Source organism: Lycorma delicatula, chromosome 4 (assembly GCF_047948215.1).
Source record: "Lycorma delicatula isolate Av1 chromosome 4, ASM4794821v1, whole genome shotgun sequence".
NCBI lineage: Eukaryota > Metazoa > Arthropoda > Insecta > Hemiptera > Fulgoridae > Lycorma > Lycorma delicatula.
The window spans coordinates 51,280,735-51,294,859 of NC_134458.1; the positions used below are offsets into that span (position 1 = coordinate 51,280,735).

Below are 14,125 nucleotides of genomic sequence, written 5' to 3' on the forward strand. Positions count from 1 at the left end.
GGTATGGTGTGACAGCACTTGTCTAAATGTATACATATCTAAATTACATAGATGTCATTTTTTTCAATTTCTTAAATCAATGTCAGAAAACAAATCCTTAAAGGTGTATCAATATCTTTTTTACTATTAGCTTTATACTGCTCTATTATTAAAGTGATATAGTGTTATTCAACTTACTGTGTCGCCTTAACTCAGGTTCAAGACTATTAGGTAAAAGTGTGTTGAAATCAATGTGGTCCCATTGTGCAGAAAGGTCCTTTTTAAGTGCTGCAAGACGCTGTTGGGCAGCTATTTTTTCCCTGGCCAACCGCTCTAACTCATGTTCATATTCTCGGTCTTTTCGTCGCAAAGTCTGCAACAGATTATAATTGTTACAACACTCACAGAAATAAGATGAAATTAAACAAAAGAAACAGTCAAATTTTAACATAAACTTCATATAAAATACAAAAACACATGTTCACATTATAGATTTATCACCTAGCATAAACAATAGAAATGTTCAGAATAACATATTAAGATATGCATCCATAAACACAACATTGTTTAGATGTTGTTGTTGTTGTTGACATAGTAAATGCAATTACTATGTCAAAACAAGCATTTAAATGATGAATTACACTGTCTGTTACATCCAAAAGAACTCTAAAATGTTGTTCATACTCATAAAGAAATTTTTATGTTAAGAAATGTTTTATTATTTTAAATGGCTAGTAGCCAAGCTTGGAAGTATTAAATAGATACATTTAAAGTAAGACTAGTGGTAACAGGAGTGCTGCAAAATAGCCTAGCCAAAAAGTACTTAAGCATCTTAAAGGAAGTTGTTTTAGTACTATTCAGTTCCAGCATTTTAACATACAATTTACCGCATTGCTACTACTTTAAGAGAATCTAGCAGCAGTCTTATTCAAAGAAAACTACAGCCAGAAACCCGACCTGTCAAGTATAGAAATTTTACATAAGAATGTAAATTTGATCCCAAACAGGGACTACAAAGTAGCTACCATATATTACATAGAGGGCATTAAATTATTTAAGAAGGGTTTCTGGTAGTAGAAGCAATACTGATGTGGAGGTATGTTGATGAGAGATGTAACTGTGAAGAAATCCCAATCCTTGAGCATTTATTCTGTTGCTCGAATACACAAGATGGTTATATAAATAAAAACTTAGTTTTGAACAATCAACAAGGTGATTAAAACTACAGAATTTTGGAAGAGAAGTACATAACAGATGTGTTCTGAACAAGGAATGAAAAATAAAGTACGCAGATGATTTATAAGTATCAATCTATGGAATACAACTCGAACATTTGCATTTATCCATAATCTATGCACCCTTTTGGATTCAATATACTACTACTTCCTAAGATGTTCCAGATGTTTTGAAAACATCAGATTAGAAGATAATCTGATGATTCTAGAAAAATTAAAAATAATCTTTAATTATTTTTAATTAAATAAAAATCAAATAAAAAACTTTGGTATTTAGTGTGCTCTTTTGTTCTGTGATAAAAACACTTTAAAATTAATGTGTATATACATGAAATAAACAGTTTAACTAATAAATCAATAACACAATTCCAAGGAGAAGTAATTTATAAAATGATTAACTTGAGATATAATAAATACCGTTCTAAAAGGCTCAAGGGATCAAACAAATCGCTTAGATAATGCATGTACATTTATTTACTCATATCTTCCATTCGATTAAATGCAGGAAACCTTGTTTGTTTGGAGTGTGTAAAATATCCTTGTGTAAACATCACATTTGACACGTGCAATCTTATTCTAATGTAATTACCTAAATTACAGTAAACCCACAAGGATTTATTTTCATTAAAGTCACTATAATTAAATAAATTACTAGCATTAATATGGGCAAAGTATTACACTTAAGTAATAAAAATATTGAAAATTTTTATTAACACTAAGTACTACTGAACAGTAATTTTATACAGTTTATTTTCAACTCCACTTCAGTTTTCTTTTCATAAGATAATCAAATAACTAGTGCAGTAAACTGCAATGATTGCAATAATGTAAATTAATTGAGCAAATGATAGTAGATGTGCAAAAATAATTTTAAAACCGATTAGTGTAAAATATGATGTGCAAACTAAGTTAATCAGATTTTCCTGAGAAAACTAATATATTTTTTCAGCTTCTGATAATATTCAAAATAAAATAATTAAAACAGTATATTTATATTTGCTGAAAGGCTTTGATAATATCACCACCATGAAGGTCAATGTCAATTTATATCATTAACTTATCCAACATAACATTTATTTTCATCAATAACAATCTCTAGATATTAGAAATTATTATTGATGAAAATAAATGTTATATTGGATAAATTTAATATACTCACTAGAAATTACATTCTACCCGATACAATTTTTTCATATTTTATAATCGGTTTTGTTACACTGAACTGGCTATTAAATTTTTTATAATAGAGTCGTAAATGAACTGGTTGTTTTTCCAACATAAATATTATAAACTATTTATATCTAAACTCATAGATTCAGTATTAAGTGATAAGATTATTGGTTTTTACTGTTGTATTTCTTTTATTATATTTATTTACATATTTATGTAATAAATATTTTTTGTTTAGTATTTGTTTATATTTTGTTATATTTTTTGTTTAGGTTATTTATTTTCTAGTACATTTATTTTTGATATAAATGCTGATCGGCGACTATTAATTACTGCATTTTTTTGTTTAAATTATCAAGCAATATAATTCTATTTTCATTAAGACTGACATTTTATACATATGGGAATTGTTATAGTATAAAAAGAATGTCAAGCATTCTTCTGCTTATTATTATTGCACTAGCTGATGATTCAGTTCATTTTTTATTTCAACAAAACTACTAACTTTTAATAAGAAACCGAATCAAACTTACTAACATTTTTTTTTTTAAACTTATAGTGTAACACTTTCAATTATTCTGTGGTTTCCCAATCAAACTTTCTTTCTTTTTTTTTTAATTAATAAAAGTTTAAGTTAAACAGACTTCTTAAAATACTATGTCTAATGTCCAGTTAAAAATGATCTTTTTTACTACTACTGTATAATGTATACACACACAACCATGTATGCATGCTCATATGCATACACATAAATTTAGGCACAGTGAGTATACATACATTGACTGGATGGATCACAAATAATGTACTATTTTAATGAAAATTTATTAACTTATATGATTTTTTCCAGACATTTAACATAAATACAAGTAACAATAGTTATCAATTGAATAAAGGAAATAAGTACAATGAGGGAAGTTCCAAATGTTAATGTTTTTTGTCAAAATCTAAGATTTATAAACCTTTCTTCTTCCCTTAAGAAAGTATTTCTATATCGTTTCATTTTGAAGTATTGTAGCAATTCCTCATGTTTTGAGTTGATTGCAGAGAGCATAATTAAAAAAAAACAGGTACCAACAAAATGGTGCCCTTGTCATTTCACTACTATGATTTGGTACATAAATCAATAAAAAAAAAACAGGTACCAACAAAATGGTGCCCTTGTCATTTCACTACTATGATTTGGTACATAAATCAATCATTTTTAAACAGTTCATCGAATGTGGAAATAATAGATCAAGCCCAGAGAGGGGTAAAATGAGATGATTAAAATCAACTCTTTTGATTTTTTTTCATTCAGGGTATATCAAACTGTAAAAGATTGAAACCTTGGATGGTTACATGAATGTATTTTGAAATGCTGCTGTAGAGATACAAATGGTCGTCAAGTTGAAATCTATTAATGGCGATTCAAGAATACATATGAATCTTGCATTCTTTACATAAATTATTTATGACTTTGATGCGTTTCAATAAAGTAGTATCTAACTTTTAATCTATCTATTGAATTAAATATTATATATATATATATATATATATATATATATATATATTCATAAAGATAGTTAAATTGTTATATTTGTATTAAGTTTATTACTTTGGCGTGTTTATAGGTGGCTAAATATAAATAATATGTACTCATAATGATATTTAATTTTTAATTATCTGTTAACACTTTTCGAGTATAATTTTATGTTCCAGTTTATTTCAATAACCGTTTAGCGCAGTTCTTTATTTTTATTAATATTAAATATCTTCATGTAAACAAAATTATTTAAAAAAACAAAACTTTCCTTTTTAAAGCCACTTCTCTTTGTTATCTATTAATTTTGAGTTTAATAATGCTATTGTGATCAAGGTTTTCCTTGATCCTTCCAGGGAAATGCTAAAACACCTCCTTCTTTTTATCTAAGGAAAAGCACATCTACCATTCCAGATGTAGTATAATTATGGCCTGTTTTAAAGAAAATATTTACTTATATTTTAAAAATATTTGTGGGTATGTCCACTTTGTACATTATATATATATATATAAAAAGTCTGACTATGTTCCAATATTCACACTGAATTCTTTTTTTTTTTGTCTATAACAAATGAGTGATAATTAATATTACTAATAACAGGGATTATTTTTTAAAACTGTTAGTTTCACATTTCAAATAATTTGTTTACATAAAAATATTTTGAACGTACCATAAGTAGACAACACAAAAAAAATTTATTACGTAGATGATTTAAATTAGCGAATCAATGTTCATATGTGAATTCGTACTAGTATAATTATTTTTATCCACGACCATTTTAAATTACTTCCAACTTGGGAATAATCAATCGGCCATCTTCGTCTATAAGTTAAACGGTTTATTTCAGATGAATAAAAATATTAAGTTTACGTAAAGGGGCACGCAATAAACAAAAATTATACGGGTACGAGAGATAAAGTTTTAAATAACTCGAGTTAATTGTTTTGGGAAATCGATGAAATTAATTCATTCGTAAGAGTAAATAAAAGTAATGTCCTTGAACGGCAAACCGGTTTGTAAAATAAAAACAAAATTATCTGTTGGCGCATGCGTAAACAAAAAACAAAATAGTTGTGTGTATATGTGCTTTATTATTATTGTTATTATTAAAGGCATCATTCTAGAAATTCATAATCAAAAAAATAATACGGTTGTAAACATGCCAAAATCCGATTGCAATAAACAAAAATAACCCAAAACGAGTGCTTTAATCTTAATTAAATTTACTCTAACGGCAAATAAGATCAAAAAATATTTAATTCTACGTTAACAAAAATTAATTCTAATCGTAACATTTATTCTACGAAAACAGGCGAGTAGGTACTACATTACATTGTTGACGTAAACTGAAAAACCGATGATAAAGGTCGATTTCACTGTCCTGTTGTTACTTAAAACATTTATTTTAAAATAAACTTAACGCGGGTAGGTTAATATCAGTAAATTTTACAGTAATGCGAACGAGAAGTATATAAACAAACATACGCGTGCAGTGTTGAACGTAAAAAAATATATAGGTTAATTATGTATGAATCGCACGGCAGAGAGCGCCACAGACGTACGACGTGTAGATTATTAGCAGGAACACGTGGCTGCGCCGCTTGTGCAACCTTGGCCCAATCACAAGCAGAATTACCCCACCCGAAGCATCAATTTCACACGTGCCCCGGCACAAGGCAGGCGGCCTGGCAGCCTCCTTATTATGCCGTACGGCTTACTGCACAAGAAATTCGGTGCGATCAGCAACGCCGCCCGACGAGACGGATAAAATTATTTCTGGTTATCATAACGCCGCACCATTTAACGCCAATGACCGACTGTACAGCTCGAACAAAAAATAAAAGTTCGTGAAAATATTTATTTATATTTATGTAAATCACGCACACCGACACGAATCGGTTATTATTAGTAACACGTACATCAGATCGAGCGCTATGTTTTGCCAACTGTAGATTTGATTAAACATTGTTTACTAACTAGACGACTACAGCCGGCTTCGCCCGGGTGTTGCCCGCTGTGCGTTTACTAAACCTGTTGGTTCAGTAAACGTTGACTCCATCATATGTGTACAAAAAAATACATTTTCAAATTTTTTTTATAACGCTTAACAAATTACTATATTAGAAATAAATAAATGTAAAAAAAAAACAACTATTTCTCACAAAGAGAGGGTATGGCTCCTAGCCAAATTTTCAGAGATAAATTCAAAATAAAATCCTTTGCAAACATGAACGTCATTTTACCTCTATGTTAAAATAAGTTCGGTGAATCGTCTCGATGAAAATCGAATTAGAAATTATTATTAGTATTAAATGAAACCATTAAATTAAACGTTTTTACGGAAAATCCTAATTCTAGGGCAAAACTATCACAGAGTGGTTTTTTAAGAAGTTTACCGATTTTTTACTTCAATTTTGAAGCAATTCCATAAGAAAATTAAATAATAATTTTTTCTGCGATTGAAAGTTTTAATTGACCTTTTAATTAATAAAATTTCAAAGAAAACTAAGTAATACTATGTAAAATAATCGGCAAGAAACAGTAAAGATTATATTTTCAATAAAAGTAATTGCAACAGAAATAATTAGGCTAATCCTTACAACATCTCTCTCTCTCGCTCTCTCTCTCTCTCTCTCTCTCTGTGTGTGTGTTTTACTATAGGTGGTAACAAAACTTGAAGCTCTTTTCACTAATTTAGTTTATACAAACATTTGGCAAATAACTGCATAAAAATAGATTTGAGACATCTGGATCCAATATTTTTAAACAAAAACATCTTTATCCTGTAACTGGTAACCTTCATGACAAATTAGTAAAACAAAAATTTTGTTTCAGGTTGTTTTATATTGACCGAATGCTTGTAACTTTTTATACCATCAACCACGCATTTTTTTTGACAAATATTAGTACAGTTCATATCAGACGAACATTAACACATTTTAATTTATAAATTTTAATAAAAATTAAGCGGGCTCCTCTTAGTTCCACGAATAAAGAAAGTGGATTTTAAAAGAAAATCGGTATGGAAGAAAATAATACCGACCTAAAAGGACGCGTTAATTCGGTTCTTCTAGGACATCTTTTAAACACTGAAAAAATAAATTCATGTTTTTGCCTATTTTTATAACTTTATATACTTTCCCCTGATGAATAGAAACAGTGCATATAACGGACTATTTCTTTATAGCATACGTAACGGTTAATTTTCTATTTTACACTGACATTCCAACTCTTTTATAAAGCTGTTATATATCTGAAGCTCTTGAGGGACAACCTATCAAATCTTACGTAAGTATTGCTTAATGTACGTACAGTAGTTATTAATGAAAATATAGCGAAGAAGTTTCTCTAACGGCTTGAATTTGGCCTCGACTTCCACGCATTTGGTTTGCCGATGCGTTAGCTTATATTCCGTTCAATGATAAGGCAACGGGAAAAACCAATTTGTTAGTCCTCGGTTTCACTAGTAGCCCGCGCATTGAGAATTGATAATTTTTGAAAATGGTTAAACATTTTCACATCGCGTGTCAAATCTACCTACGGTTAAAACATCTAAGAAAATATTATGTACTGTCTTATGTACTCCTTTAATATCTTCGTGAAGAAACACGATTTTATTTTGTATGTTAGGTTGAAAAGTTTCCACGACTGTGTATCATATTTTATGACCGCTACCGCCAGTCAACAGAAGAAAACCAAACGAAAAAATAAATAGAACAGAGCTAATATATATCACAATTGCATTATTTTATATCAAAATACTTAAAAAAAAATTAAAATTAAAATACATAAAGTGAAATTATAATTAACATATCGCAACACCTACCTGAATATACCTTATAGCGCTGTGTAATATACTAAGATTTGAGGTTTTCTTTTCTTCTGGTGATATAGGTACCTGTTTCTTTAATAGTTCAAAACATTCTTTTAATTGGGCCCTTCTTTTCTTCTCTAAATTATTATGAACTTCACGAGTTCCCAACCTAAACATAAACAAAACGGTAATTTAAATACAAATTTCAATTCACTTAAAAACATAAACAGCTATAATATTACATATTTTACTTGTAGACAGGAAAATTTTCTTAGAAATACATAAGGCGTATGTAACTTTAAATAGTTAACATCGTTAATTATCATCTAAAATCGCAACGCATCCACGATGCTTGAGGACCCGAATTCAAATCCTAGTAAAGACATTGCTATTCTTATTCTATCGGTACTTTGACTCGTAGATAGTCGGACTAATGATTATATTAGATTTTTATTTTTTGACGAAGCTTACCTTGTAAACATCTGTTTTTTTATGCAATCCTTAAGTAGAAAAAAATTTTCCCAGAAAATCCTGTAACCACGATATAGAAAAGGATGCCCTAACGATTAGTACAAGGTACTGTATACGGCTTGGGGGCGTTGACCGATACGATTCTTTTTAAACACATCCAAGGAAGAAGGAAAGAAGGATAAGGAAATTAAACGATAGTGGAAGCGGATACATTTCATCTACCTCTGATTAAAGTAAACCAAGTATTTAACCGTCATTTCCAGGACCGTACAGACGAAGCGATGCCTGATACAGTAAAATACGCAAAAAAAACTACTAGTAAAATAAAAAAAAATAATTTTTTTTAACTTTCAGGAGTAACTAAGTATACAAAATGATGTAATTATACAAAATTCAAAACAGTTTATCTAAATATTTCTCGATCATTAACGGCCAGCCGGACGATACACAACTGCTATATAAGTTCTACGGGAATTTGAAAAGACAGTACACCTAGCAGAACATAAGGAACCGTAAACAGAAAAAAAGAGTAAACAACCCTAATTTTATGAAAATAAAAATGATAGTTGGACAAAATAAGATGCAGGAACAAACAGGCACAAAGGGATACTGTTACTAAACGTACTGTCCGCTAAATTAATATAAAAAAAGAATAGAACACAAAAAAGTACTTTCAAACGTGTAACACGCAACACCGTTTCCAGTTACTCAAATTCAATGAATTTCACAAAAACACACACAAAATTAGAAATAATAAACGGTGTGTTAATACTACTGATGATCCCACATTAATGTAAACGACAAAGTGTAAATTTGACAACGTTGTTTCAGATGTGTTATCGTCGATTTAATCGTGTTAAACAGTACTCCATTGTATATCAAATGTAGGATTACAGCAAATATACTTAAGAAATGCGGTACATAAACAAAACGTGGCGACTGTGGCATTTTAAAATTAGAAAGACATAATCTATTACATTAATACTTGCGCCGAATTTATCCTAAAACAAAGAAGAAAAAAAGAGTTCAAAATATATTTTTGAAGAAGTTAACGGATAGTATATCAAAATACCATCTGATAATACAAAAATTTAAATAAAATTTACTTCGATCACCTAGTTTTTAGATCTCTTTTAAAGGTTAAGTGGTAAGGAGTTGTTTATAAATGAAATAATGCTTAGAGTAAGAAAGGGGTTTGGCATTTTATTAAAATAGAAAGATCAGGCCAACTAATTTATTATGTATTTGGCCAGTACGACCAAACCACAAAATACACCCATCAACACATTAATTATCTAAACACCCATTAGGTTCAATGTTTTGTAATAACTATATGAAAAAATACCTTAATGTATTCTATATGTAAAACGAATACATTAAAAAAAATACTATAACAGAAGAGCAATCGTAAACGGAAGACTTAAAAACACGCAAAAAATTTAGTGTTTTTGATAACTTCTGTTAAGAGAGACTTTTTAATAATTTTTATACCTCTGTTTCAATAATCGATTAGGGAAATAGAATTTATTGTAAATTACGAGTATACAGTACACGCTTAATAGAAAAGACATTTGATCATTTATTATTTTTTAAATCATTTTACATTTTAGTAGCTGCATAAACGCATTTTAAATATCAAAATTAACTACATCCATCCATGACTCAAGGTTGTACATGAGAAAGAAAACAAACTAAATCTTTTGATCGGTGCACCCCTTATCTAAGACATCGATCTGTTACTGTGATTAACAGTAATCTCATTTCACAAAATGAAAACCGATCGTTAAAAATGTTCACGATTACTTTAATTTACATAACTTTATCTGAAGATTAATAACAAAAAACATATGCATTCATTTAAATAAGAAAAACAATTTTCTAAAATCCTGGTTTGAACCTAGTATCGATGTAAACTCCATTAAAAAAAAGAAATCAAGAAAATTTAAAACTACTTCCAAAATAATATTACGATGCGATGGAAATTTTAAATAACCACAATAATTCTAAATAATTACACGCGTAGATATTAATTCCAACTTAAAGTGAAAATCATTCGACGTATAAATCCATCTAGGTAAATGAAACGTTTTCAAAATGTTCGACTGAACCTGGAAATTGATATTCATAAAATGCGGTATTTTTAATAGTCAGTTGTACCATCACTAATTCTAGAAGAAAAGGTAAAAACACGATCTGGATATATAAAACGCTTTCAAAATGATCGATCGATTCAAAAATCAGTCGACCAATGTCATAAAATTAATTTTAAAAATTAACTGGTAAACCCTTAAAAATTAATAGTAAGGAAAACAATGTTAAAAAGAGTACTGAAATTGACTAATTTAAAATGAAAATTAAAAAATCAATATTAATGTTCGCATCGTAGGAAAAATCAATTTATTAGAATAAATACAAAAAAATTATCAAAATGCAAATTATATCTAAATATCGATTTGTTGGTCCCATAATTTGATAACGCAAAGTAATCTCTCGGTCACAGATTAAAAGGACTTAACAAAATTCTTAACATTTAGCAGTAAACACAAATTAAAACCGAAGTAAAAACAACTAATATACATTTGCAACTTGAAAGAATTATCTTCATAAAAGTTAAGATAAAGTAATCGACCGTACACGTTTCTAAAATAATCTACAATTTAAATAAAAATTGAAAATAACAGAAGAAATTTTAATAACCGGTTTTACTTTCAATAATTTTCGTTAAAAAGTAAACACCACAAAACGTACATCTGGACAAAAAAAAAAAAACAACTTATCAAAGCAAAGATTGTACCTGGATATCGTATTACTAACCGCTAGATGCGTACATTCATTTACAAATAATTTTACAGTAAGATTAATACGATTGATAAATATGAAAATTGTATATAATTACTTGCACATCCGATAAATTTTAATTAAAAAAATATTAACATTCACATGTATCAAGATAAATAAATCAAATCGTACATCACACCCGATGCAGACCGGCCTAAATCGTACTACAACTCTTTCATATACAATCATTCAGCGAGATCAAAATTAATGTAAAAACTCTTTACTGCTAGTTGTACTTTCATTAATTATAACTAAGAAAGTAAAAACGACTAACTTTATTATCTTATGCGTAAAGATAATAAAACAGGTCATCGAATCGTCAGTCGCACTTGGATATCCATCTTTTTTAATGCGTACACTCGATTTTCAAATAATTTTACTGCGCAGTTTACTTCGACATCCATATGCAACCGACCCCGATAAATTGTTTTACTTATCTAGAACCATATCTAAGTCGCTCGGTTTCAATTTTCTGGAACATATTACTGAATTTACAACTAATTATTAAATTTCACGTTATTTGCAAATCGAATTCACGCGATTAGGAAGATCGATATCGAGTGCGATTCGATAACTTTGCTTTATTTATCGATGTCCATAATTATGAGCAACATAAAACCAAATCCATAATGATACCGCTGCTCAACACTATTTACGAAATACTCTCGCACAACTAGCGAAAGACAGAGTAAGAAGTGGAATATCGTGCCGCTGCTGCGATAGATAACATACAGAGATGGCTAGCGGAGAAGTCGACGAAGTCCTCGGCGATCGCTCTTACTGGTAGAAGGAGAATCAGAGAAATAACGGTCAGAATAGGCGATACTGTCATTCCCGCGTCTAGATCTGTTAAATATTTAGGCGTGTGGTTGTAGACGAGCTGATTATATACTGACTGGTGTGGGCGCTGGTATGATGTACGGCGCCCAGTAGTCGAGGAGTTCGGGGAGTTGGTGGCTGAAAGCGTGTGATCACCGAGATACTCGAGTCGGAGGCTGCGTGGAAAGCCGTAGCTGCCATGGTGGAGGCCATTGTTCGTGGTAGGGAGGCGGAACGAGGGTGAGTAGAGGTTGTCTGATCCCTGTTCGTCCCCCATGTTGTTTGTTTGTGAACCTTAGGGCTATTCTATATCAACTGATGGAATCGGCTTAAGCGTGTTGTCATTTGATTAAATTTTCTGCTTCTCGTTCTTCATTATTCCACGAAAAGGGGAAAAAAGTGTGGAGTATAACATTTTTCAGTAAATGAAAATAGTACTGAACAACTATTTGCCATTGTGTGACCGGAAATTATTCGAGGTGGCTGTTTGTTGCAGAGGTGGTGACAGAGTTAAATTTTAAAAGCGGGTCCGGTTTCCACCTGGTACAATTGCAAAAAAAAAGATTATATACTGAACACTTGAATAAAGTTACCGAACGAGCTGAAACAATGATTAGCAAACTAGGTAGGCTAACGAACAACCATCAGGGACCACGTTCGTCAAGAAGGAAGTTAATATTAACGACTGCGATGTCGATAATATATTACGCGATCCCGGCTTGGGCCGAGGCCTTCGAAAGAAAGAGGAATCTTGGGCGAGTAGCAGCACTGCAACAGCGAGTGAACATACGTATTGTATCCGCATACAAAACAAGTGTTTAAAAACGCTGTTGAAGTGATAGCGGAGGGCCTGCGTGTCCGCAAGTTGAAGAGAGTAAATGGCGGTGTATCAAGAAGTGAAGCCCGCAGACAGATGTTGAAAGAGTGGCAAACACAGAAAGACGCGTCAAGAACAGGTAGCTGGACTAAAAGACTTATCCCGCAGGTTGGTATGTGGGTTAACAGGCGTCACGGGGAGGTAGGTTTCCATCTCTCGCAGCTGTTAACTGGTCACGGAGAGTTTAGAGCCTACCTCCACCGGTTCGGCAGAAGAACAACATCTGAATGATGATATTAAACAGACTGAATATTCTATATACTTGTGCTATAGATGGGATGAAGTAAGGCAAGCTCTTACAGTGTGCAATTGATCCCGAAGAATACGATTGAGTTCATGTTACGGGGTAAATGTGAATGGGACACTGTTGTTACCACGGTCAAGAGAATTATAAAGATCAAAGAATGTAACGGGGTGTAGTCTGGAGGTAGGGACTACAGGGGCAGCCCTGCTCATGAGGGCGGTTCGCTGAGGTGGACCGCCCTTGTTGACTGACCGGGGACCCCCTCAGTTCGTAGGAAAATAAAAGACCGAGACCCGGCTGGATCCCTCCCTCGAGGAGGGAGTACAGTTAGAGGCAATGTCAACATAAAAGACAGAGTCCCGCTCTACCGGGTGAGCGACCTCCGTAGGAAACGGCATAGCCGGATCCTGCGGAGTCCCGGGAGGTTAGAGGCGTGGCAACCGCTGAGGGTGCGCAATGCACAATGCTGGTCCATCCTCACTGGCAAGGGGAATAAAAAGTTGTGTTTGTGTAAAATGCCTTATTCAATCCAGGAGAGGATAGCTATAGTTGAGGTCTAATTCCTTCTGGGTCGTTTGTATTCACGTCAAGTATTCGTAGAAAGATTTCCGAATGAGTGATTATCGAAGAGTAGCATACACGATTTAGTTAAAAAATGGCGTACAACAGGTTCGGTTTCAAATGCAAAACAAAATAGGCAACCTTCCGTTAGGACTCCACAGGCCATTGCCGATATTGAAAGAATTATTGCCGATCCAAAATAATCATTACGCGAGTTATTTCAACAATCTGGTGTTAAATACAAATCTTGTCGTAAAATTCTTCAATAATTAAAATTGAAACCATACCGCGTTACAATTGTGCAACAACTGAAGGAGACAGACAAACCGAAACGACTTTATTATTGCAACTGGCTTCTCGAAAACATTGTTGGTGGACATATATACCCGATGTCATATTTCATGTCAGACGAGGCACGGTTTAATTTATCCGGCCATGTTAATTCGCAGAACACCAGGTATTGGATAGCGAAGAATCCTCACGGGATATTTGAAACTCCACTTCAATAAGAAAATTGGTGTTTGGTGTGCCGTTTCTGGTATCGTATAGTGTGACCAATATTTTTTGACCGGATTGTCAATACACAAGTTTACCTCA

The 14,125-nt window shown here is 31.8% G+C and overlaps 1 protein-coding gene across 3 annotated transcripts in view; it reads right to left on the bottom strand.

Moving 5' to 3' along the window:
• LOC142323388 (uncharacterized) overlaps positions 1-14,125 on the bottom strand; it is a 287,796-nt gene that overhangs the window by 25,311 nt on the left and 248,360 nt on the right. For all 3 annotated transcript variants that reach the window (XM_075362952.1, XM_075362950.1, XM_075362951.1), the window contains exons 3-4: positions 7,731-7,887; positions 178-352 (exon numbers count right to left, since the gene is read on the bottom strand). In XM_075362952.1, coding sequence (XP_075219067.1) covers positions 178-352; positions 7,731-7,887 — 332 coding nt within the window. The remainder of the gene's footprint in view (positions 1-177; positions 353-7,730; positions 7,888-14,125) is intronic.